This window comes from Podarcis gaigeae (genome assembly GCF_964106915.1).
Source record: "Podarcis gaigeae genome assembly, chromosome: 6".
Classification (NCBI taxonomy): domain Eukaryota; kingdom Metazoa; phylum Chordata; class Lepidosauria; order Squamata; family Lacertidae; genus Podarcis; species Podarcis gaigeae.
In genome coordinates, this window is record NC_139682.1 from 61,869,126 (window position 1) to 61,894,120 (window position 24,995).

General features: G+C 41.0%; 1 protein-coding gene across 2 annotated transcripts in view; it reads left to right on the top strand.

Annotated features, from left to right (window-relative positions):
• The first annotated feature begins 222 nt into the window (after positions 1–222).
• LEPR (leptin receptor) overlaps positions 223–24,995 on the top strand; it is a 61,225-nt gene continuing 36,452 nt past the window's right edge. Inside the window, exons 1-4 of one of the 2 annotated variants that reach the window (XM_083742951.1) lie at positions 223–905; positions 16,938–16,996; positions 18,507–18,815; positions 19,616–19,739. In XM_083742951.1, coding sequence (XP_083599077.1) covers positions 16,957–16,996; positions 18,507–18,815; positions 19,616–19,739 — 473 coding nt within the window. In that variant the 5' untranslated portion in view covers positions 223–905; positions 16,938–16,956. Of the gene's footprint in view, positions 906–1,028; positions 1,053–16,937; positions 16,997–18,506; positions 18,816–19,615; positions 19,740–24,995 lie in introns of those variants that run through there. The other variant, XM_083742952.1, reaches the window with a different exon arrangement.

Here is a 24,995-nt window from a genome sequence, read left to right on the forward strand (position 1 = left end):
CTACAGTCACCTCAGGGGCAGCTTTTTAGGGGAAATGGAACTCTTGTTTATGTGGTGAACCTATAGTGGACATTTGTCCTTCGTGCGAAATTTCTAAGAAACAAAATGGTCAGGTCCCCCAAGAATAGTACCAAACTGCTAATGTCCTTTCCCCCCTTACGCTCCTAAGTATTGTGCAATTTTACTTCCTATTATGTGTACTTAATTTATGCTCTGGAAAACGACAACAACTTTTTTGAAAGCTTAGTGCGGAGCCCTGGCTGCTCTCCACCGAATACAACTTGGGCTGCTGTCACGAGCATATAGTGCCCAAGTGGCGGGAAAGGCCAGAGGCGTTGGGTGGCGCTGAAACCGCGCAGGTGTTGGCGGCAGGTGCCGGGAGGTGGCCAAAGCCGTCCCTGGAGACGCCGAGCAAGGTTCCCACGACCAGCACCAACGGCTGAAGGAGCGCGTTATAAGTCCTGGTAGCGAGAGACTCGGGCGCCACGTGACGCTGGCCCCAGCCTCTGGCCAGCCGGCGCTTCCCGCGTCCCCAGCAGGGAGTGCTAGTAGCCGCACAGGTAGCGAGCGAGAAGCTGCAGCATTTTCCCGCCCGCTGCTTGTCCTCACCAGCGCCGCGCGCCCGCCAGCCTCAAGGCTCCTCTGCAGACGGCGCCGACGCCGAGCTGACCGGCTGGCTGGGATAAAGGCCGAAGGGGGCTGGGGGGGGGGGGAGGCGGGGAGAGGGAGAGGGAGCTATGGTTCCACTGCCAGCCGGGTGAAGAGCGTGGGGCTTGAGGGGAAAGGGCGCGCGCCTCACAGGAGCAGGAGGGGCAGGAGCAGTTTCTCCTTCTTCCTTCCCCCTTCTCTCTTCCCCCCCTGCGTGAAAAGAGCGGCCGAGATTCCAGCTGGTCGCCACAGCAAAGGTACGTGTTTTCCTTTTCTCCTTCTTCTGCCTGGCTAGCTTTGGCTGAGGGTCTTTTGGCACTGGCTGCGTTGGGGAGCGCAAGCGTCAGTGCGTGCCTTGGTGCGCCACACCGCTATAACCACCACAGCTCGCAGGAGCTTTAATCGTTGCTATTATTAGTATTATTAGTATTGGTATTAATATGGTGTTACTATTTTGGTCGGGTAGGGCTACTTTCAGTTAACTTTGGGTGGCTCCTAGGTGCTTGGGACGGCAGGTTGGCCAGAGAGTAAGTCTCGTTGAAGCCAGGGAGGGCTTACTTCGGAGTAAACATGGCCAGGACTGCACTGCATAAAGGATGCTGCAGGAAGGACCTGCTGAAGTTTGCGCAGAGAGGGGAAAGCGAAGAGCGGGTGAGGTGTTGCGACTGCCTGGGAGACGATTTGCCAGGCGATAAAGGCAGGCTTGTGTTTGCGCTGCCGCGGACCAGACTGCGCACCCGCGTCAGTCTTGTTGTCCTCATCGTCTGACAAATGGGACGTGCAACAGTTTTAGCGGAACCACCGAGGACAGGAGGAACTCGCTCGGAGTTGACATTTACAGCTGCAAGTTGTAATCATTGTAGAGTTTCCTAGGTTATGTTTCAGATCTCTTCAGTCTATGTCAGTGAAGCTCCTTTTGTCCTTTGGAAAAAGAGAGGCAAAGATGCTTTCAGCTCCTTGTTAGTTTGGCCACCTTAAACGAGCTATTTGTCTTGTTCTCTGAAAAGTTTTCACGACAAGGACTGCAAACTAAAACAAAAAGCCTGGGAAAAAAACAAATAGAAGAGAAGCTTGTAATGAGCGTTGGTAAGGTTTTCCTTTGCAAATCTCACCAGAGCTGTAACCTACAACTCTCTTAGCGATCTGCCACCAGTGGCATTTTTGCACATCATGTTTATCATAGTTCCTGTAATGCAGTTGGAAGACCCAACATCTACCACATTTTCATCCTAGCCTTCCTCCAAGGAAACAAAGCCACAAGTGCTGGTTCCTATATCAGGGTAAACCAAGGCTCATGGTTTGTTCCTCCTGGCTCCAGGGAGGGAGGAACAAAGGTAGGAGCAATTCAGCAGTGTGCACTAGCATGCTGCTCATTCACAGCAGGTCATGGCTTATGGCTTACCACAATGTATCAATGTGTATTTACATCAGTTGGAATTGGTTCCAGAAATAGGTTTTAAAATGGTGGGAAATGTTAGCTTTTGTACAGCCAAAATCTGCTGGTTGATACTAATAAAAGTCTTGCCCAGCTGTGGGGTTTCCTCCCTTTCATTTTCTTATGTACTAACATGGACCCTTTGCACACACGCGCACACATGCGCGGCAGTTTTATTGATTTGAAACACATTCCTAACTTATCTATTCTTTTGCTTGAAATTACACAAGCAGTGTGTTGTTGGCATTAACTTTGTAACAGTCATGTAAAGATGCAGTAGCTATTAAAAGATAGCATAATTAAGGGTTATGCAATGGGACTGTTTAGGACTTAAGTGTTTTCATTGGCACTTGTTTTGTTTCCTAGTGTAATAACGTTCCATTCATTTTCAAACCTTGTGGGATTCGCACGACACAGAACAGGGTGAAGAGTCATTTTATTGAGACCTTTGGTTGTTTGCTTAATAAATACAATTTTAAATTATTTTGAAATATTAGCTGTTCTAATATTTTGGAGAGCAGATGCAAACTGCTCCATGGTTTGTGTTTAGGTGTACGTAATGAAAGAGAGAGAGGGGGAACTATTCATGTGGCTATCTGAAATTATTATTTATTATCTACATAGATGAGATCCAAGCAGCTTCCTCGAGTTTCTGCTCACTCAGTGGATTTTAAAAACCCATTTTCATAGGATAGCTGACCCCTATGCCACATCACAAACTGCTTTTGAAAGTCCTACTACAAAGCAAGCCCATATAGATTTACTCAGAATTTGCACTGTGTCCAGAACAGCTTACTCACAGTGTGCATAAAATTATGAGAGGTGCTGCTTGAAAAAAAAAAAGCTTCAAAGAATGGCTCCATTTGTTTCACATTTTTTTGGATCCTGACTGCAGCGCCTACAAGTACAATTAAGACTAGACAAGATTTCTTCCTGTAGCAAATCTGTATAGCAGAGAGTTAATTTGTAAACATTTGAGAGAAAATATTTAATAAAAGTAGGTTAAAAAGTAGGAAGCATTAATAAATAACAATAGGGTTGCCATATATTGAAGAGCAAAAAAGAGAATGCCATGCTGACTCTAATTTTAAATACCCCAAATATATGCAGGCTATAGAAGCTGTGATATATTGCTGGGGGGGGGGGGGCAGGAGAAGAGAAGAGGAAAGCAAGTCTTCAGCCACTAGTTATGTCTATGTCTCATCCAGAAAGTATAGTCAGAGACATTTTGGCAAATTTTAAAAATCTGCCCAGACAGAAATTTTACCCGTGAAAAAGAGGACCTGTCCTGGAAAAAGAGGACACATGGCAACCCTAAACAATAACAAATACCAGCAAATAGTGAATTCCAGATATTTGAAAGTTATGAGGGGTAGAAGTCCTGCATGGCGTGGGGAAGAATGTGTGACAGAGGCACGGGCGCATGCATTCTACCCCTAATTTGCCCTTTGCCGTGCTGAAAAGGAAGTATTTAAATAACCACGTTGGAAATATCTGCATGGTTCTAAGAATGTTCAGCTGAACACAGTTATAAGTCCCCTTCCGACATTTATGGGGAATGCTTGCCCATGAGACGTGGTGGCTTTCATCACACATTCACTTTGAATGCCTTGAGACCACAGCAAATAGGGCAAGAACTGACCTTGCATCAAACTAAGAGACATTGACCATAGTACCACATAACTAGTTCTGCACAGGTAAGGAAGCTTTGGGCTATGTCCCCTGCCCCCTGACAACATAATCCTGTGTCACATGGTGAACTACGTTCGAAAATGAGGGGAGTTTGAAAAGTAGGGCCTTCTCGGTAGTAGCGCCCGCCCTGTGGAACGCCCTCCCATCAGATGTCAAGGAAATAAGCAGCTATATTATTTTTAAAAGACATCTGAAGGAAGCTCTGTTTAGGGAAGTTTGTAATATTTAATGCTGTATGGTTTTTAACACTCAATTGGGAGCTGCCCAGAGTGGCTGGGGAAACACAGCCAGATGGGCGGGGAATAAATAAATAAATAAATAAATAAATAATAGTTGCAAGCAGTTTTCTATGGCATGGAGGTCTGCTATTCAAAGAAAAAGGTTTTTGAAAAACCCTATTCTCCATGCTAAGCCATTGGATTCTTGCCTTGAATTAAGAGAATGAGGTTTAGTGTAGAGATCAATAAAATTAAAATAAAAATTGTGTTCTGCAGGAATTTTTATACAGAACTTTCAATTTTTGGTTTAAGTTTATTTTGTATAAGCTTCACAAGATGATGATATCCTTCAGCGATAACAAATGCAGCACCGAGCAGTATGACAGCGTGAAACAGGGCTTGCCCCAACTCTTTTTGGCAAATTCTTCTCCCCAGTGCTCTCATACACCTTCAGCTCAACTGAAAATGGTGTCACCTTACATTTGAGGAGCGACAAGGGTCTGTTCGGCCTGGTATGGTCTCTGCACCAAGACAAAAGTGCAGTGGATCCTTATCCAAGAGATGTTGTTTCCAGATAATGCAGCCTGTGGAAGCTCTGCAGAGACTCATCATTTGTCCAAGTCTGCAAGGAGTTTGGCCTTTCCGACAGCCTGATGAAGACCAACTTCCTGGGTCAGGATGTTGCCAGCACTCCAAGCATCAGCAGTGATGACTACATGCTTGAGGTGGTAGACGATTTTGTCTACCTGGGTTCCACCATAACCAGCAGCCTCCTCATTGATGCTGAGCTGAACACATGTATTTATTGGCAAGGCAGCTACAGCAATGGCTCGCCTCTCCAAAAGGGTATGGGGAAATGTCCAATACCAAGCTGGAGATGTACCAGGCTTGTGTATTGTGTATCCTTTACAGAAGTGAGTCATGGGCAACTTACAACCACCAGGAACAATGCCCCAATGCCTTCCACATGCACTGCGTCAGGAAGATTTTGGGCATCACATTGCAGGACAGAATCTCAAAGAAAGATGTTCTCTCTGAAGCCCATATTCTTATCATGCTCACATTCTTGTCTCAGGGACAGCTACGCTGGCTTGGCCATGTCCACCAAATAAAAGATGGTAGGATCAGGTTCCCCAAGGATGTGCTCTACAGGGAACAGGCTTCAGGCACCAGGCCATTTGAAAGACTAACTCTGTGTTACAAAGATGTCTGCAAATGTGACATGAAGGCTGGCAATATCAGTCTTGTGTGGGAAATCCTTTGCAGATGATTGCAATGCCTGGAGACAGACAGTCAAGTCGCACATCTGTAGCAGTGACCAGAGAAGGAATGACTATTGGGAGGAGTGCAGAGAGAAGAAACACCCTGGTGCATCTGCAGCAGCACAACTGGATGTCTTCATCTGCCCCAGTTGCAGTAAAACATGCCTCTCCCATATCAGTCTCTACAGCTACATCAGGCGCTGTAACTCCCCAGTAGTTTGACTTCACCCCTAAAGGCGCACTCTTCCATTGTCTTCCAAGACAGATGGGTGCCAACCACAAGCCGTAAAGTAATGTCCACAATTGCAAATAACAATTATGATTTAAAATTCTATGTAAAACAAATTTACTTTCAGTATAATATTGGCATCATGTTAAAAATTATCACTAAGGTCCACAATGAAGACAATTATGTATGTCAAGAAAACTTTGATTACCTTTTGTCTGCAATCAATTGCTTCTCAGTCTTTTGACTAAGATCAAGTGTAGTGTAGTGTGTTGTGTTTAATGTAAATGCAACTTAATGGTGGTGGTAGACTGACATAGTGAAGTTGTGGCTTTTTTGTACTTTGTGTATTCTCTGCTTAGTGCCAGAAGATACTTCTTAAGGAAGCAAATGACCTGAAAGTGAGGAGCTTTTTCATAGTTGTCAGACCAATTCTAGAAGCTTGCCAAAATGGAACGTTTATATGCTCCATCAACTTCTTCCCTGTAGACAGTTGGAAAACTGAAATGTCTATACAGAAAATAAATATTCAGCCAGCAGTACCTTCTTAATCTGTAGAGTTTTATAAGTGTTTTGTTTTGCAGGGTGGGGGTGGGGGAGTGACCTTGTCCTTTCTGTATTGTCTTTTTGTGTCTACAAAACCTACTCAGTTAAAAATATTTATGTCTAAATGTGATATGCAGCCTGTTCCTCTGTGAGTCACTGTCTTTGTTTGAAGGCATTATGATATGTGATGATCTATTAAATATATATGAAGTGCTTCTACTAGTGCAAAGATTTCTGCTTGCACAATGGAACTTCCCCTCTTTCTCCCTATGTACCTCCTGTCCCCACACGCTCTCAAAATCTGCTCTGGAGGGTTGAGGGAAACCCTAGAACAAATTGGGGTTGCAGGAAGAGGAGAAGGAGGGTAAGTTCTATTGCACAACCTTGTGTTGTCAGAACTACTTCATTGGGTATGGCCCACAGTATCAAAATAACCCGTGGTGAGACTTAATATGCTGATTATTTATACATGTATTCATGATGGCTTCACTGAAATAATTGATTCAAATCAGGATTTGAATCACTAGGAATGAAATAAAATCAGTTTGAATAAGTTATTTGAAGAATCAAATCTCTCTTTTTGTAATCTGTGTTATTTCCTGACAAGCTTGCATAGTAATTTTGTGCCATAAAGAATTAAACATATTGCAGCACAAGCCTGGATTTGCCACCAAGCAACGAACTTGGTTTAAGACTGATTTTTGTTTGTTAGGGAGAAATAAATCACAACCCTGGGTTTGGTAATCCTGGGTTCATTAATCTATTTGCTTCTCAAAGAGGGATGAGCAAAGCAGAAGTGATCAGGATACATGCACCAGAACACAACTCACAGTTTGGTTTCTTAAGCTAAGGTTTTTGTCTTACTGTTACATGCAAACATGACCATGTAGAATCCAAATCATTCCACACTTGTTGCACCCAAAAAGCTATGAGCATGAACTGTGGATTGGAAAATACCTCAAAACTAGGATTGCAAATCAGGATCAAACAATGATTTCTCCTACTAGTTTGGAGGAGTTATACAAACCACAGTTTTCTGGTTTGTCACCCAGTAGTAAACCACATTTTACACAAAAGTGGAAATAATGGATTAAAACATAGCATGCAGGTGGAAGAGGAAGTGCTGAAGTTTTCTCTCAGCCTGCCAACCCTGAGCATAGAGCCTGTTGATGCCAAGCCATGTTTGGATGTTAAATGTGAACCAACCCTCCAAATTATCTTAGCATGGGGTGCTTCCAGTCTGTTGCTAATTTGTGGATGGGATTAAAGTGCATATCAGTAAGTTCAAGTTGTACATTTAAAGTGGATATGGTGCTCTTGCGCAATGAAGCCACTTCAGAGAGGGGGAAAATACAAGTCTTTTTTTGTCACAAGTGATGGGGAAATGCACTGTAAAATGTGGAATAACAATTGTTTGATCTGATGTTTCGTAACATCCCCACAAGCAAATAAGAACGAATGATCAATAAAGGGTGGACATCATGTAATCTTTCACAAACTTTGTGGAAACCAGTTGGGATGAATGCACACCTCATCTGGAAGCAACCATGGAAGTTTCATGGACTACTTTTGTAACATGAAAATAGTTGTTTCTTGGTAAGTGTGTGGCAACTCTGTAATCATGTATGTGTGACAAACCTGTGAATCGATTACTCCAATTCCAGGGAAGTGGCTCCCTTGTTTCACAGTTTACAGAATTTCTCTATCTACCTTAGTCTATTCAAGGTTGGCTTGCTATTGGTGTTGGATAATACTTATTGATAGAAGTGTAAGGCTGCTATGCTGAAAACTAGGGAGTAATTCCTGCTGAAAACAATGGGATATACTTCTGAGTAAACACGTATAGCATTTTGCGGTATGTTACTCCTTCACTTTTATTGGTGCAACCCCGAGGTATCTTGAATGTATATTTGCTTTGTTTGTATTATTATTATTTTAACTTCTATGCGACTTTTCCTCCTAAATGTGGCACAACAGCAAAAATACATACCACTACATGCTTACAATAAATACTAATACCCTGCAGCAGATGATTTTTAACAAGACCCACTCTCGCTCTCATATTCTTGTGCAGTTCTTAAAGCAACAGAATGGGGAACTCGGTGTTCTGCTGAGCATCTAGAGAATAATTGGGGAAATTACATAGCTTTCTAAAGTTAAGGGTGCAGTCATCCATACTTGTCTTGAGTGAGTCCCATTTAATATTGTGGGATTTGTTTCCGGGGGGGAAAGGATCAAGCTACAAGCAGAAGTCTTGCTTTGTTTTTAAGGCCTTTACTTCTTTCAGAACACTTTTTGTAATATACAGCCACATTTCAAATTAAGAAAAAGCTAATTATATGGAGGACCCAATTTTTAGGAGTGTGGAGTGACTTCTAGCTCTCCAAGAAATTAATAGGAGATCCATGTAGTTAGTTATGAAAATCAGAACACATAGCCATATGCACTATATCAATATGCATTATTAGTAGGATGTTATGCTTTGGAGGCATTTATTTAATATTCAAAAACAGCTGTTTATTTTTAAAGATAGTTTGGGTGTGCACAGTAGTCTGTTCCCATTTCATGTTAACTAACAGCTGTTGATGTTTTTATTTCACAAGCTTTTTGTCCTGTTAATAGATAAATTGAAGAAGACCCAGCCAGATGTGTGGGGGTATAAATAAATAAATAAATAATAAAACAAAGTTTATGTTTTCACTTGCCATTTAGTGCCAGAACTATTGGATGTGTTCCCACTCTTGTATGGTTTGCATTTGATCATTGGTGACTAATTTGATATTTGAACTATTGCTGAAAGACCCACTTATATTTTAGTGCTGTTTCATCTACGGCTGTTCTGAAATAGAGTATAACTTCTTCACTCACCCATTGATTTCAGTGGGTCTGCTCTGAGTATGACCTAGTTGGATGCCACCCCATTTCTTCAAATTCAGCATAGGAATGGACTGGATTTTAAAACATAATTAATCAAAAGTTTCCAGTTCCTGTTGATGTTAAAGAAATGCTACATACATGCTGATATGTCATTAATGGTGGTTGGGTTTTTTTTTTTAAAAAAAAAAAGTTTGTTGGGAAATATCACTCGGAATATTGATAATGAAAAACAAATTCACATACAGTATTTATGGTTCATGTCAGATCCACTGTGAAGGGGTATCATCTTCTTTGTGGTGGTATCTCATCTGTGGAATGCCTTCCCTTCAGAGGTACAGTTGCTTCCATTTCCATCTCTCTATTCATTCGCAGCAAACTATGGCAAGTTCTTAAAAAAATGGGAGGGTCTGATCACCTCATCTGTCTCCTGAGAAATCTCTATATGGAACAAGAAGCTACAGTTAGAACTGGATATGGAACAATAGATTGGTTCAAAATTGGGAAAAGAGTAAGACAAGGCTATATATTGTCTCCTTGTTTATTTAACTTATATGCAGAATTCTTCATGCGAAAGGCTGGACTGGATGAAACCAAACCGGAATTAAGATTGCTGGAAGAAACATCAAGAACCTCAGATATACAGATGACACAACTTTGATGGCAGAAAGTGTGGAGGAGGAATTAAAGAACCTCTTAATGAGGGTGAAAGAGGAGAGAGCAAAATATGGTTTGAAGCTCAACATCAAAAAAACTAAGATCATGGCCACTGGTCCCATCGCCTCCTGGCAAATAGAAGGGGAAGAAATGGAGGCAGTGGGAGATTTTACTTTCTTGGGCTCCTTGATCACTGCAGATGGTGACAGCAGTCACGAAATTAAAAGATGCCTGCTTCTTGGGAGAATAGCGATTACAATCCTAGACAGCATCTTATAAAGCAGAGACATCACCTTACCAACAAAGGACCGTATAGTTAAACTATGGTTTTCCTAGTAGTGATGTATGGAAGTGAGAGCTGGACCATAAAGAAGGCGGATCACCAAAGTATTGATGCTTTTGAATTATGGTGCTGAAGGAGACTCTTGAGAGTCCCATGGACTACAAGAAGATCAAACCTATCCATTCTTAAGGAAACTGGAAGGACAGATCCTGAAGCTGAGGCTCCAATACTTTGGCCACCTCATGAGATGAGAAGACTCCCTGGAAAAGACCCTGATGTTGGGAAAGATTGAGGGCACAAGGAGAAGGGGATGACAGAGGACGAGATGCTTGGACAGTGTTCTCGAAGCTACGAACATGAGTTTGACCAAACTGCGTGCTCTGGTTCATGGGGTCACAAAGAGTCGGACACGACTAAACAACAACAAATTCATTCATTCAAAACTGATGTATGGTTATTGGATTATAGCTTTAGGCTGAAAATATAAAGTCTCTTTTGCAGTTGAAAAAATGTTTTTTAAACATGTAATTTAGTTGTCTATACCTTGTTTCAAAAGTTCTATTGCTTTTTAACTGTGTTTTAATGACAATGGTTTTATGGGTATTTGGGGTTTTTTAGCTGTTTTGTGGACTTCAGCTGTGCTTTAGCTACAATTCTATCATGTACACTCCTGTATTAAATTTCATGGTTTATGTTTAATTCTTATGAATATGGTATGTCAAACATCCTGAGGTTGCTAAAATTTAACACTGGCTTGATTTAAAAACAAATGCACAATCTTACCACATTTCAGATGAAGAGTGGCTGACTTGAAATTCAGTTTCAGCTATAGTTGTGTGCCATTGTTGTGACTGAGGGACCTTTCAGTGGATAGCAGAAGGCTCTGATGAGCTTGAGGCAGCTGTCCCAACTCTGACTCTCCTCCTCAGATCTCAAACTGTCAACATGACTGGAGGTATTAAAGGCTGTATTAACAAAGTCAGCACAGTATTCCAATGGGTCTACAGGTTACAAGCTAGTAAAGCACAGCAGAGCATGACAGTGCATGAGTAGACTTAGCTAAGAGGTTGATGCAACATTTGACATGCCCCCTTTTGAAGAGCAGGACAGGCACAGCTATTTGTGCAGCGGATGTCCCAAGCCTCAGGTCTGGATAAATAAATGGGTAGTCCTCCATCAAGGCTGGGCTTGTATGGTTTTTTTGTGGTGTCACCTCCATGTCCTTGGAGATGGAAGTGACGCTGACGGAGCTAACTTGCTGTCAGACTTATCACCAGGTGCCTCCCCAGAAGGTGTTTCACTGACATGGAAAGGTGCCAGTTGGCTTAGTGGCCTGTGACATTGCACTTGGGGTGTCCTGTGTTGCGGGGTGCAGGCTGTTCTCTTGCTACCTTGCTAGGCCTCTTCCTTGGTTCTGGATCTCCACCTTCCAAGCTGTTGGGACCCTCTCCTGGGCCAGAGTCCTTCTAGGGTCCCATATTTCCACCCCCCAACCTGCTAGGACCTTTCCCGAGGTCAGACTTCTCCGAGCATCTCCCACTCCTTCTTGTCATCCCAACTGCCCTCTTTAAGGCATCGCTGTGGAACTCATGACAGCAACTTTCTCAAGTAGACCATTGCCACCATCCTGTGATTCAGAGGGTGGGTCCTCTGCAGTACTCCTGCCTCCCCAGCCTCACAGAACTCAAAAGCTACGAAATAAGGCAAGGGCTGTTTGGCTGACCAGCCAGCTGCTCCTGAAGCAGAGCTTACAGCACTTCCGGTCTGGTTAGGCTACATAACACTTTAGTTAACACTCCCTGCAGTTGTAGCATCTCCTGTGGCTGGTTTAGCAGGGCCATTTAGAGCTGTCCAAGGTCCTGTCTTCTTGACTGTCTTCCCTTGTGAGTCTTCAAGCTCACATGTTGCTGCGCACATGCATTTTCTAATGCATTTGTGCTAGCTCAAAATGTATCTAAGTTTTGCAGTTTTGATTCTGTCAAAACTTCAGGGATATTGCAGAGGACCTATCTTTTCTGATTTGTTCGGGGGGGGGGGGGGATGCTGCATATCCCTAAAATTATGTTTCAAATTTCCTGTTTTGATCAATCATTTAGCTAAATGCAAATTGTTCAGCACATGAACAATTGGAGAGAACGTAACAATTTTTACAGCCAGTGTCACAATATCCATGGTAACACTGCCAACAAACAGTTATGGTGCAGCATGGCAACAACAGCTTTATGGCTAAAGCCTGTAGACAAAGTAGATTGGGGCTGAAAGAGTACAGGAAAGTATGGATACATGGAGGCAAAGTTGTTACACTGATGAAACTTTGGAAATTGAATTGTGGAAAAAAAAATCATATCTATTACTTCATGCACAAGTGAAACAAAAACACAACTGAGAATGTGCCCAACTGTCCCTCTGGCTCGGCAATTGAGGGGGAATGTTGGTATTAGTGGATGAACTGTTTCTTTCCAGCAACTTGTTCACCATTGGTGAGCTTCCTCATTACAGAATGTTTGACAAGCAGGAAGTCTGTATGAGGGCTATTAAGAGAACATCTCATCCTCTGAATTTTAGAAATAGTATGCATGGCTATTATTTTCACTGTTCTTGCACCGTTCTTCTCTAGGTCCTCTATTTTTTATTGTAGCATTGAGAAGAAGGTTGGCATCTGCTTTATTTATTCTTTCAAGACAGATGCTTGCAATAGGTTTGCTTTAGATTGGGCAGTGTGCGGCGTTTGACTGCTTTCCTTGTACCCCTGCTGAGAATTGCAACATTTTTTGAACTGAGCACATACAATTTTGCAGTCAACCTGGCTAATTAGAAGTGTGCACTATGTAATTCAGAGAGAGATTGAACATAATGCAGTGTGTATTACTGCAGTGGCTTTTGCAGACTTTACCTATTATTTCAAATTGCTTGGCTAAATCCATAAAATAGTTTGAGAGATTCAATTCCTTCAAAGTAGTAAATAACACTAAAACTGGTTTGGTAAGCAAATAACATTCCTCCAATTCAGAAAAATAACATAGCACACATCTCTTGGGCCTGTGCCTTGGCTTCCTGTTTGGTCTCTTGGTGCTAATGTCTTCAATATGTCACTGGCAGCCATGACTGATGGGACATTTGTGACTTGCCATGTCCAAGTGAAACTCTAGGGAATGGAAAAGAACAATTTTTCTTATTTTTATCTTATTTTATAAACAATAAAATGTGTTTTCACAGTGGGCAGCCCTTTTTATTTCATTTTTAGCCTAGTTGTGAATATGAATAATGAATTTCAGTTTAATTTCCTGATTTAAAGTGATAGACTTAATGACACTGAGGCTGCATCACATTAAATTTGAATTCCTTCCTAAATAATGTTACAGATTTCGTAAGTTCACCCCATGTAAGCAGCTCCCGTTTAAGACTGATCTTGCATTCGTTGTTGGAATGCTGTTGAAAGTGGCATTCAAGTAGTGAATGCTATACATGCCACATTTAAAATTAGAAGTTCTTGCCTTGTGGATAGGAGCCCACACATTGTGAGCATCCCCACTGCCATCTGCAGCTTCCAGGGTTGGGAAATGGTTGCTGGTGGTATCTGCATGCATGCAAAATAATAGCTGCCTTCCACAGGGCAATCCTTTAACATTGCAATGGGATGGGACTATGTGTGTCTCCATATACCCTTTGTGAATCAAAGTCTGCAGCTGATACCTGCAATCTGCCTTTCCTATCCTCCCTCTGTCAGTGACATAATGCTAATTCGGTTTTAAATGTTTGAAAGCATCTTCCTCTTTCTGTGAGACCAGATGTGGCATGCACCAAAGCACCCAGTACTTAGCTAAAACTCCCAAACTTCGATCTGCATCAGGGACAGTGGGAAATCTTCCCTGGCCAAAGTCCACCCCATCTAGATGTGATTGCTTCTGCAGGAAATTTCAAAGTCAGCTTCCACATTGACCAGAGAGTTTCCAGTATGAGGTAGGTTTTTGTGTGTGCCAGACACAGCCAGCTTGTCTTCAATTTGAAAATGCCTTGAGCAACAAATGAACTTTGGGAATCAAATAAGTTTAAAGGACCCTGTCTAGATTAATACATTGTCTGACAATGAAGTAAAGAGCTTAAGATACAGTGGATGAGATTCAGAGATGCTTTTCTGCAAATAGACCTTTTCCACAAGCAGAAGAGCATTTCCCGACCTCACACATGTGAAAGATAAACTAAGGGAGGAAATCAATGTAGCACTATGGCAATTGTCCCATCGGTGCAAGCATTTTTGCTTGCCAAATAGAAAGATTCCCTACTCTTCCACCCTTGTGCTATTCTGGGGGTTCTCTTGACCTACCCAGAGCCAATGTTGGGGGCATGCGGGACTTGCTAGTTGAATCTGGCCCTGAAAGTCCGTAGTGTGTGAGGTCTTCCACTGACTCTTGTGCAACAGTTTACAGAACAATAGCACTGCCAGTATTTCTTCTTCTGGAATACATCTGGATCTCTCTGTTTGTGTGTGTTTGTGATGCCAATTTTAGAAGTTCCTTCCTTCCCTTATTTTCAGTGTTGTCAAACCCTTGATTTCCCTAAATAAATTCAACATTACTATTTAGCTGTAACCATGTGGCATGGATATTTCATGCTCAGTACACCTATGCTGGTGTTCTAGCTATATACTGCTTGAACCTTTGGCTCTTATATAGGTATATCCAGGCATATTTAGTGCCATGTTTCTTGTGGAATCCCAGAAAAGAACTGGGAAGTTAAGCAGGATGTTAAGGAATCACTCTGCACCCCCAGTTTGCCACAGTGGCATGCTGCCTCAACACTCACTTTCTATGTCTTTACGGGAGCAGATATTGAGAGAGAAGGGAATGTACATGCAAATCTGCACAGTAATTTGTGGCATGAGCATTGGAAATATTTCCGTGTTGACTGAAAACAGTGTTGTGGTTCACCCAGGCTTTTATGGGGATTGATTTGTATGATCTGAGAGCTTATTCTTTTTTGGACTGCTAAGGGATTAAAGCTCCCTACCCTACCATTGTCCAGATCTGACTAAGCACCAGTTCACTTGCTGTTTACTAAATAGAACCCACCCAACCCCCGGACAAATTTTTAACAAATAGCCACATCTAAATTTGCAGAATCCATTTGGGTTACTTGAATTAATTGTTTGCTATGGATCTGAGGTAGCTAAATTTTTCATTTCCTCAAAAGGAGTATCTTCTAAGGTTATTGTAAGATGCATCATAATTATGGTTTGCTAATAGTGAAAGAGAATATGAAGCAAGGATCCCTGGACGGCACTTTGAGGTCCCAACAATCAGCTGGTTATCATGGCATCAAAGCACTCTTTGCAAGAAGCTTCTAAAAAGCCCTTCATGGTGTTCTGAAGCTCAGATGAGCAAGACTTTAAAGCTCTGTGCAAGGTTCTTTGGAAGCCCTTTGTAAAGAGCTCTGCACTGTGCTTTGATGCACCAGGTGCACCAACCTGGCCACCTTTTTACCTGCCTACACCTGATGTCATGTATGAGGTCGAGTGATTGGTAGGTGGATGTAGCTTAGCCAAAATGGCCTAATGTACAAAATGTGGAGGCTTTGTGGGCCTAGTTAGACCCACTAGGTCAGAGGTTCCCTGTTCCAGATGTATGGGAAGGACAATTTATAAACTCTTGAAGCTGACTTTAACTGGTTGCAGCTGTTGTTGTGCTAATAACTCAAGCAGTAGTTTTCCTATAAAGGTACATCACATTCTGGCTTTGGCTTTTAAGCAGACAAAGCTATTTCGGTTTAGTAAATGTTGATAATATATACTACAGGCTGCAGAAGAAATGGATACTGTTTACTTTTACAGAAGAGGTTGAGATATACAGTGGTACCTCTGGTTACATACTTAATTTGTTCCGGCAGTCCATCTTAATCTGAAACTGTTCTTATCCTGAGGTGCGCTTTTGCTAACGGCGCCTCCCACTGCGCGCGTGGCTGCTGCTCACATCCTGGGGCAAAGTTCACAACCAGCAGCAGCAACTACTTCCAGGTTAGCGGAGCTCATAACCCAAAGCGTGCGTAACCAGAAGCGTTCGTTACTGTAGGACTGGGAAAGAGCACCTTCAAATCCTACAATGGTCTGACTGAGTAGAAGGCAGCTTCCTATGTTCCTTATTCTGGTGAGAAGACAATTCTACCCATATTCTGTTTTATTTTCTTTCTCTTTCACATGCTATTAAATAACTGGAGCGTTATATAAAATGTAGACTTCTAACGTGGGGGGGGGGACCTCTTGCACAATGTATGGCGTTTTTCATTTACTTAAATGGAAATAGCAGATCTGTGCTTCAAAAAGAATGTGCAAATAGCTCTGCTCTCTCTCAACTGAAATGAATGGTGGGTGTCTAGTCAGTGCTGTGTGTGCATTGGGGCTCTCAAGGCCATAGAAAAATGAATGGAAAGGCTAAATATATGTGAGTTCTGTTGACTTTTTCTAAGATGCATTGCTTGTGTTTTTCTGCTATATCATTGGCAGCATGTTATAACCATAATGGCTTCTATATTGGTGTTATTCTCAAATGCACAATAGCAGTTATAACCACTCCTTTTAAATTGCTGTAATGCTTGACCATGTAAACTTCCTTGTTGGGAGAATAACTAAACTTGTTACAGTTCAAATACAGAACTGTTGTTACCATAGCTGAAAGCATCAACTCCTCTGACAAAATGCCTTTGAATTCTAGGTTTCTTTATTTTTCCACAAATGTACAGGATCTCTAAGAACTGCAATTTTAGTAACACAGAAATCCTAATTAGGCAGTGGGGGTGGGAGAAGAGATAAGTGGCAAGTCAATCCATCACTTCCAAAGTGTTGCTGGTTCACTTTGGGAGGGAGGTGTATTTTATTTTTATTTTTTTAAAAAAACCCACATTTCATTGCTTTCAGTGGGAGGGGGAATTCCTATAAGTATAGGAGCTCAGAACTAGCAAGCAATGGACTTTGGATCCAGCAGATCCAAGGCTGTCCTTCTCAGTCAGCCTTAAGTAGGAGTTGGTTTGCTGTGTCGTAAATATTCTTTATTCTTCTATAAATGCCAGTGTGACATTATTTCCCCCTGATTGTTTTTGCCCTCAGATCTGCTGTTTAGACCAAGATGAACTGGTATAATATTTTGACTGGATTTCTACAGCTGAGTAAGTTGCCGGCTACTCTTTCTAAACAACAGCATAAGAAAATAATCTTAGAAGATGCTAGTCGTCTATTTGGTGCACTTCTTTCTTGGCCAGTGTCCCTGAATTTCTCTGTATCTTTGAGAGATTTGATGCTAGAATTAGTAACAGATTGGCAGACGAATATTATCGCTCAAATCATATCAGAGGAAACATTTTTGTGATGAAATTGTTCTAGATAATGTAATAGTATAGCAAGCCAAGCATACAGTTGCAATCAAAATTATTCAAAAAACCCCCACCCGGTTGCAAATTTTATAATTTGACCACATACACAGGTGCATGTTCAAAAGATAGGGAACACTATATTATCTCAACATTAGCAACATGATTCTGTTCTGTTGATTTCTTATAAAATATACGTAATATATGGTCAGAATTGCCATCTTAAAGTTAATAGCCACTAGGCTTTTATATATTGCCTTCACATGTCGAACCAATGTGTGGGGCTGTGCTGGCTAACACCACCAACAATGTTGCATGTGCTCACTAGCAGTTGTTGCTGTCATCCATACATGCTTCTGCAGCAGGGAGCCTTTGTGTGTTCAGCTGTGTGGATGAAGGTTTCCACGTGATCTGGAATCCTGTGAAACACGTGGTAATGATTTGGTTGTTTAATTAAATGCATTTCTAAACTGTTCAATATTTAAAGATATCTGCGTGGTGGACAGAATTACAACATGAAAACAACAAAACAGTATCATAAAAACAGTGATACAACATAGAGAGCAGGAATTCAGTGACTGCGGGGTCCAGTCTTATGGGGCAAGGCCTAGGCATAAAAGATATGAAGAAGATGAATGATGCTTTGTTTACTGTAAGAGGAAAGGACATTTAACTGTGCAGGGGGTTCCAGGTCACATGGAAGGCCCGCTCCCTTGAGCTCCAGGGGGAAGGGCTGCACATTGCCTATAATGTTGTGGGCGGGGCTAATAGTTGTCACTCCTCATACACTGATCTACTGCACAAGGCCTTTATATGTACAGAGACATACTTTTGCAAAGTAAGTACAAGTGGTTTTAGGCAGTGGGGGTGGCCAGTATCAAGACAAAAAACACCAGTTGCAAAATTTAAAAAGTTGACAATATAAAACAATGTAAATAATAATAATAATAATAATAATAATAATAATAATAATTTGTACTCCTGAATTTTGTAACTAAATTTTACTAAATATAAATATGTTGTTCTATAATACATTCGTTTATAATATATACCCTTCCTTGCTGAAGATGTTTTGTTCATGAGTAATGACAGAATAAAATAATGGGGGTGGTGGGGAACCCAGAATTAAGCTGGTGGCCAAAAAATTATTTAAGTATCAGTGAATGTATTTCTGTGATTTTATGCATGTCTTTGGAAGTGTGTGTTCAGTAATTTTGCCCAGAATTTGTTTTTTCTTGTGCTAATAAATGTTCTAGCTCTCAGTTATATGAGGTATTCAGACTAATCCTTTTCCCCCCTGTACCCTCAGATTTTCTTCGAATGGTAATTTCCTATTGCATGGTATATCAGATTCCTCCACAGAGCTTTCAGCTACCATGTGTGCCATCAGAGAAGACTTCTAACATTTCTTTGCCTGCTGGAATTGCAGAGAATGGTCCTAGCATAAATGAGGAACATGGTACAATTAAAGCCAATGTCACATCACTGGTGACTGAAGATCATTTCCTATGTTGCCAGTGGAGTGATACACATATTAACTGTTTTGTATATACTTCAGAAATGGAAATCAAGGCATTTATGTATTCAGAAAGCAGTGCTTTTACATCTCAACAAATAGGTATGCTTGGGGAAGGTACAATCATTATTATTATTGTAGAAAATCATTGTTATTGTTGTTGTTGTTTTGTATACAGCCCTTCTTCCATATATCTTCCATGGTGGTTCAGAACATAAAAATACAAGATAAAAACCACAAAATACATAATAAAAGCAAACAAACTAATAACCTCCACCCCTTCCCACAAACACATTTAAAAGGGTATAGGACAGGGGTAGGCAACCTAAGGCCCATGGGCTGGATGCGGTCCAATCACCTTCTCAATCCGGCCCACGGACGGTGCAGGAATCAGCGTGTTTTTACATGAGTAGAATGTATCTATTTAAAATGCATCTCTGGGTTATTTGTGGGGCATAGGAATTTGTTCATCTCCCCCCCCCCCAATATAGTCTGGCACACCACATGGTCTGAGGGACGGTATACCGGCCCATGGCTGAAAAAGGTTGCTGACCCCTGGTATAGGATGTTAATCAACCAAAGGCCTGGTTGAAGAGTAACGTTTTTGCCTTGTACCTGAAGGTGTGTAGGTGTGTAAGTGAAGGTACCAACCAACCCCGCCCCCCCCCCCCCGAGAGAACATGCCACAAACAGGGAGCCACTGCAGAAAATGTAAGAGGATGTTTTGAATTTATTGGTATTGGTACCAGTAAAAGAATTAAGATCACCCCATAATTTAAGAACACTTGATTATTTATTTGGGATTGGAAACTTTCTTAGAAATGTGTTCTGTCCGGTACATGTTATTTCAGTGGTTTTGGCTTGCAATGAAGTTCTGAAAAATATGTAAATTTTCCATTTAGATTCAATATGGAATCTACAGTTTTGGTCTAAAGAAAGTACAGAGGAATTATTTTGTCTTGTGGAATTATCTACTAAGTCACCATACCTGGATGAAGACCTTTCAGTGAATCTGTTGTACACATTGTAAGTATAATCTATGTCAAATGTGAAATTTATGTAGTTTACAATTTTCAGGATTTATTTTTTTAATTCTGCTTTACTTTTTTAGTACTAGTGGTGGTAATGGGTTTGGGAGAGGAGTATAGGAAATTACCAGCTGCCCCTATATACCAAACTTTAAAAGCAAATTGTTAACATTGGGATTTCCCCCGCCCTGCTCTATCTTTGTCCTTTTATGAAACTGCTACTAACATGAGTTTGACCAAACTGCGGGAGGCAGTGGAAGACAGGAGTGCCTGGCATGCTCTTGTCCATGGGGTCACGAAGAGTCAGACACGACTAAACAACAACAAAGCATTTTATTTAGATCAGAGGTCTCTTCTGTCAATATACTTATTGTGCAATATTTCATGGTTTGGCCATAAAGGATGTACTTAGTGTGCCTCATCATGTTGACATCAGATACTTTATATTTCTTCAGTTACTATTGGCGTGTTTTCAAGCAGTACCCTTCACGCGGCCCCTTTGGAATTTTTTATTGCTATTCCATGTGTTCTTTTGAATAGTTAGATGTTTTGCTTACATGACCTGGTGTCCTTTATGTTAAATGCAAAATTTAGTCATAAAAGTGTATGTTTGGTTAACTTTGATGATAGCATTGATCTAAGCATGTTGCTTTTCATATGAATGGTACACATTTCTGTTAGGACTTGTAGAAGGACTACCGGCATGTTCTTCTCAGCTACAAACACAACATCAGACACTCATGATACTATAGTAAATCTTTGTCTCCTATAATGTAAACTTACTGTGCAAAAACATATAACACAGCATCCAGCATGTTTCCAGTCTTTCCCAATCTCCTATTGTAAGAATACTACAATTGTTGATATGGGCTGCCCATATTTTATGAAAGCACTGGCTTCTCTGTAAATATGTAATAGCTATTACAGCCTTGGACGTTCACCTCTGTGGGGAACAGTGAGCTGAGTATATTCTACTGAAGGCTGCAAGCCTAGACCTATTGATCTCAGTGGAACTTATTTCTGAGTTAGAATAGAATTGGCTGAAAAATGTATCAGCATAGAATTAGGCTGCAAATGTATCAGCAAGTAGATTCAAACATCACATCCCACATCATATTTATAGAATACAACATGCTCTCTCAAAGATTGCTATGTTAACTGCAGAGAAAAATAATTATAATGTGCCTCCTTTTTAAACAGAGTGACTCTAACTTTCTTGTGCCGCAACAAGGGTTCTAAAATCAGTCTCTTAAACTAAGGGAAACCAAGGATTATTTCTTGGAATTTGGTGGTGGAATTAGGCTGCATGCAGAGTGAGGAGTTCTTGTTCCAGAGTCTTTTGGGTATCTGAATGTTGACTGCAATGCAAGCAGTGTAAGAATTTATTGGGATATAAATCTACTGAGAAAAATAGCTGCATTAATTTTGCTCAAACTTTTGAATAGCTGTCCATGATTTATGATATCTCTTAACAGACAGCTTAACAGACATATATAGCCAGGATGCAGTCACAAGTGCCATCATAACCATCAAATATGCAGATGTAGCCAGGCAGTTTCTAACTCTGGCCAAGAGCATCTCCTTCGCTGTTCAGTAGGATGAGCTGGAATTGACCTGCATATTTCCTCCAGTGGAACAGATTTCCTAAACAACCAATTCATATAATGAACCTTTCTTCAGAAATTTGATATCTAACTCTCATTTCTACCTTTTGGCAATATGAACATATGTCTTCTTACATTGATCTCTATGGTAGCTGAAAATAAATTACTGAAAGGCTGTTTAAACTCCCAATATACCCAGTTATTTCAAATTCTTCCCTTAAAAAAATACTCAAAACATATTTTCCACAGATGATTTTAGAGTACAATATTTTTTTTGCAAAACTCTAATATGAATAATAGGCAACAATGAAACCTTGCCAAATGCTTTTTTTAAAACAACATTTTTCTTGAGTGCTTCAAAGAATTTTCCATCACATTACAATGCAACTGTAACATATAAAAAAAGAGAGAATACAGAACAGTGGCCAATGAATACCACAGCTGGTTTCTCTTAGAACTACAGAAGGAAACAGTGGCAAGTGGAACAATGCTGACTTTCCACTTTCAAGTAGTGTAGTGTAAGCTGAAGCCAAACCGTAAAGAGTATATATTTTTTCACTCTGTTTATCCGAAGTGTGGTTCAGGAAAACATTAATTTTACAACTTTAAAAATAAAGTTCTGCAGTTTCATGCCAGTTTCAAGAACTAACCTTTCATGTTGCAAAACTAAGAGAAGTATTCCTTGCTGCTGTGAGCTTTTGTCATTATCTCCTCACGTTAGTTCTTCATGGTTTGTGAACTGTAAGCACCACCCAAAAAGACCAATAAAGTTTGTGATTGTCTCATAGTAAGCTTGCAAGAAGATCAAACCTATCCATTCTTAAGGAAAGCAGCCCTGAGTGCTCGCTGGAAGGACAGATCCTGAAGCTGAGACTCCAATACTTTGGCCACCTCATGAGAAGAGAAGACTCCCTGGAAAAGACCCTGATGTTGGGAAAGATGGAGGGCACAAGGAGAAGGGGACGACAGAGGATGAGATGGTTGGATAGTGTTCTTGAAGCTACCAGCATGAGTTTGACCAAACTGCAGGAGACAGTGGAAGACAGGAGTGCCTGGCATGCTCTGGTCCATGGAGTCACGAGGAGTCGAACACGACTAAATGACTAAACAACAACAACAAAGCTTGCATTCCCTTTCCCCAGACTGCCTTTTAGTGCTTTAGAAGAAACGATCATTTGGGGGCTCAGTGGATTATTTGGAAGACTGGCCTTCTCTCATATTTCTGAATTTATTCTCACTGTGCACAATTGTCATTTTTTTGTTATTAATTTCCTTATCCTAATTTTAATATCCCCCCTCAAGATTGGGAGAAAAGGCAACTTGTGTCTACTGCATTCAGTATTGCAGGAACTGAAAGGATTTAAATTGGGAATGTTGTGAGATGCGTGAACCCAGTACTTCTGGCACATTGCTGATCTATGTGCTCATCTGTCACATAGGCTGTGCTTACTTGAGCTGTAACTAAGTTGTAAGTGTCAAACATGCAGTGTCAGTGTATGACTCTCCCGCAGCACATTGGCACATATCTGACCAGTCTCAAAAGGGGCTGTGCATTTGTGCTACTTTTCAGCAAGCCCCAAAAAGAGTACAGTGAAGGTGCCTGCTTGATCTCAACAGGCAAGGAGTTCCAAAGTGCAGATGCTGCCACAACTAAATGACCAAGCTCTTATAAATGTGGAATGGGTATGATGTGGCACCTGTCGTAGTGCCAGTTGCACTGATCAAAGTGGTCCAGTGGGCACATGGACTCAGCATTTACTTAATGGCAGTGGTGGCTGGTGCATGTTGGAACTGGTAGGGTGGAAGACAAGGAGACCAACAGACGGTAGAGCCATAACCAATGATACGTAGCATCAATGGATCCGAATTTTTGTCCCATGCTCCTCCTTGCTGAGTTCTACAAGGGCAGCTCTTGAGTCTGAAGAGTATGCTGGTAGCCATTCCATCTCCTGGGCTGCTTCTAAGAGAGAAAGCAGGCAAGTGGGGGCTGGCTGATGCAGACAGGTTGGTGGGACAGCGCCCCATTTGCCCCATCCTCTACTACGTGTCACTTTTTCATGAATTTCAGGATGTTCCACATTCACTTAGATTTGTGGGTCATCATCCAAAGAAGTGCTCCACATGTGCAGAAGAAAACAAGGCTACAGCTGGAGGCTTTGTTTCCCCCTTGACACTGGGAACATCTGTAGCAAAATAACAACAAATGACCTGGCTGCATATCTGGGTCCTGGCCACAGGGTATCCTCAACAGTGTTTTCTGCAGATTGGGAGGTCCTTTATCTCAGTTAATAGCCATACTATCACCAAGGCTCAGCACAAGTGACAGAAGTTTAAGATAAAAAACATAGAAACATCTGTGTTTACATTTCATACACTGATGAATTAATTTAAATTAAAAAAAAACCTGTGTTTCAAAACAGGGGTCATTTGGCTGGACTGCTGTGTGCGAGGCAAGCTAAAACCACCATTTGGTGTGTGGAGTTAATTACACAGTGCTCTGGATGGTGGATGGTCTAATGTGAGACTTGCATTAACTATTACAGACAATTAAATGAAGGATTGATTTTTCTGCAGCAGGTCTTTAATACACATTAAACTTACATACTTCATACTGTAGTGTTTGTGCTTTACATTTTGGATAGTTCAGTTAAATAGTACATTTTTTTCCAATAAGAGTTTTGCTTGAGTCTATGGGAGTTTTCCAATATATTGAAAAATGCATAAAACCAAATTTATTTGGGGAGGTCAACCGAAGATATTTTGGGCTTATTTGAGTTTTGCAGAAGGAACAAAACAGAATGCTAAAAAGCCAGAATATGAATACTTTCCATGGTTTATTCCAAAGCAATAGCAGGAGCGACTGGGTTTAAATGAGACTTCTTCTTCTTCTTCTTCTTCTTCTTCTTCTTGGAATTGGAGAAGCAAATTATCCAAAAACCTCCCCCCCCCCTCAAATTCTGTGAAATTAACATTAGAGGATTACTTGAGACTAATGAATTTTGAAGTATGCTTTGTGTGGAAACTATGCTATTGTCTCAATATAAACAGGTTTCAACAAATTTCTGCTGAAAACAAATGTAACCCTGTAAGAGTGAGAAGGCAGTTTGATAGTGCCATTGATACCTATAATGTAGACTTATTTACCACCCTGACCTGATGTGTACGCTGTTCAGACTTGTTTTGTGTGAGATTCAGGCTAAACTGAGAAAACACCATTCCTCCACCCCAGAAAGGAGACAAAGGGTTGTATCCAATGTTAGTAGAGAAGATCCACTGAATTAATGGACAGGACTAGGTCCATTAATTTCAGCTGGTTCTACTCTGAGTAGAATTTAGTTGGCTACAACCGAAAGGCTGTAATTTGCATCACAGCTATGGTTATCTATTACCCAGTTTGTAACATCAGTTCCTTCAGTCTGTATCGTCCATTCTCCAGCCCCAGATTTGTTTTGAAATTATGTTTAAAAGTTTTAGACTTTTTATTGCATTTGCGTTTATTATTCTTTTTAAAGTTTTTTTTAATTGTGTAAGTCTATCTACTTGTTTCAAGGCTTTAATCTCACAATTTGAAAATTAATTTCATATTGCCTTTCAAACCATATTCCAGTGAGTAAAAATATGTTCTTGCTTTCTGGCACTGTACTTAACAT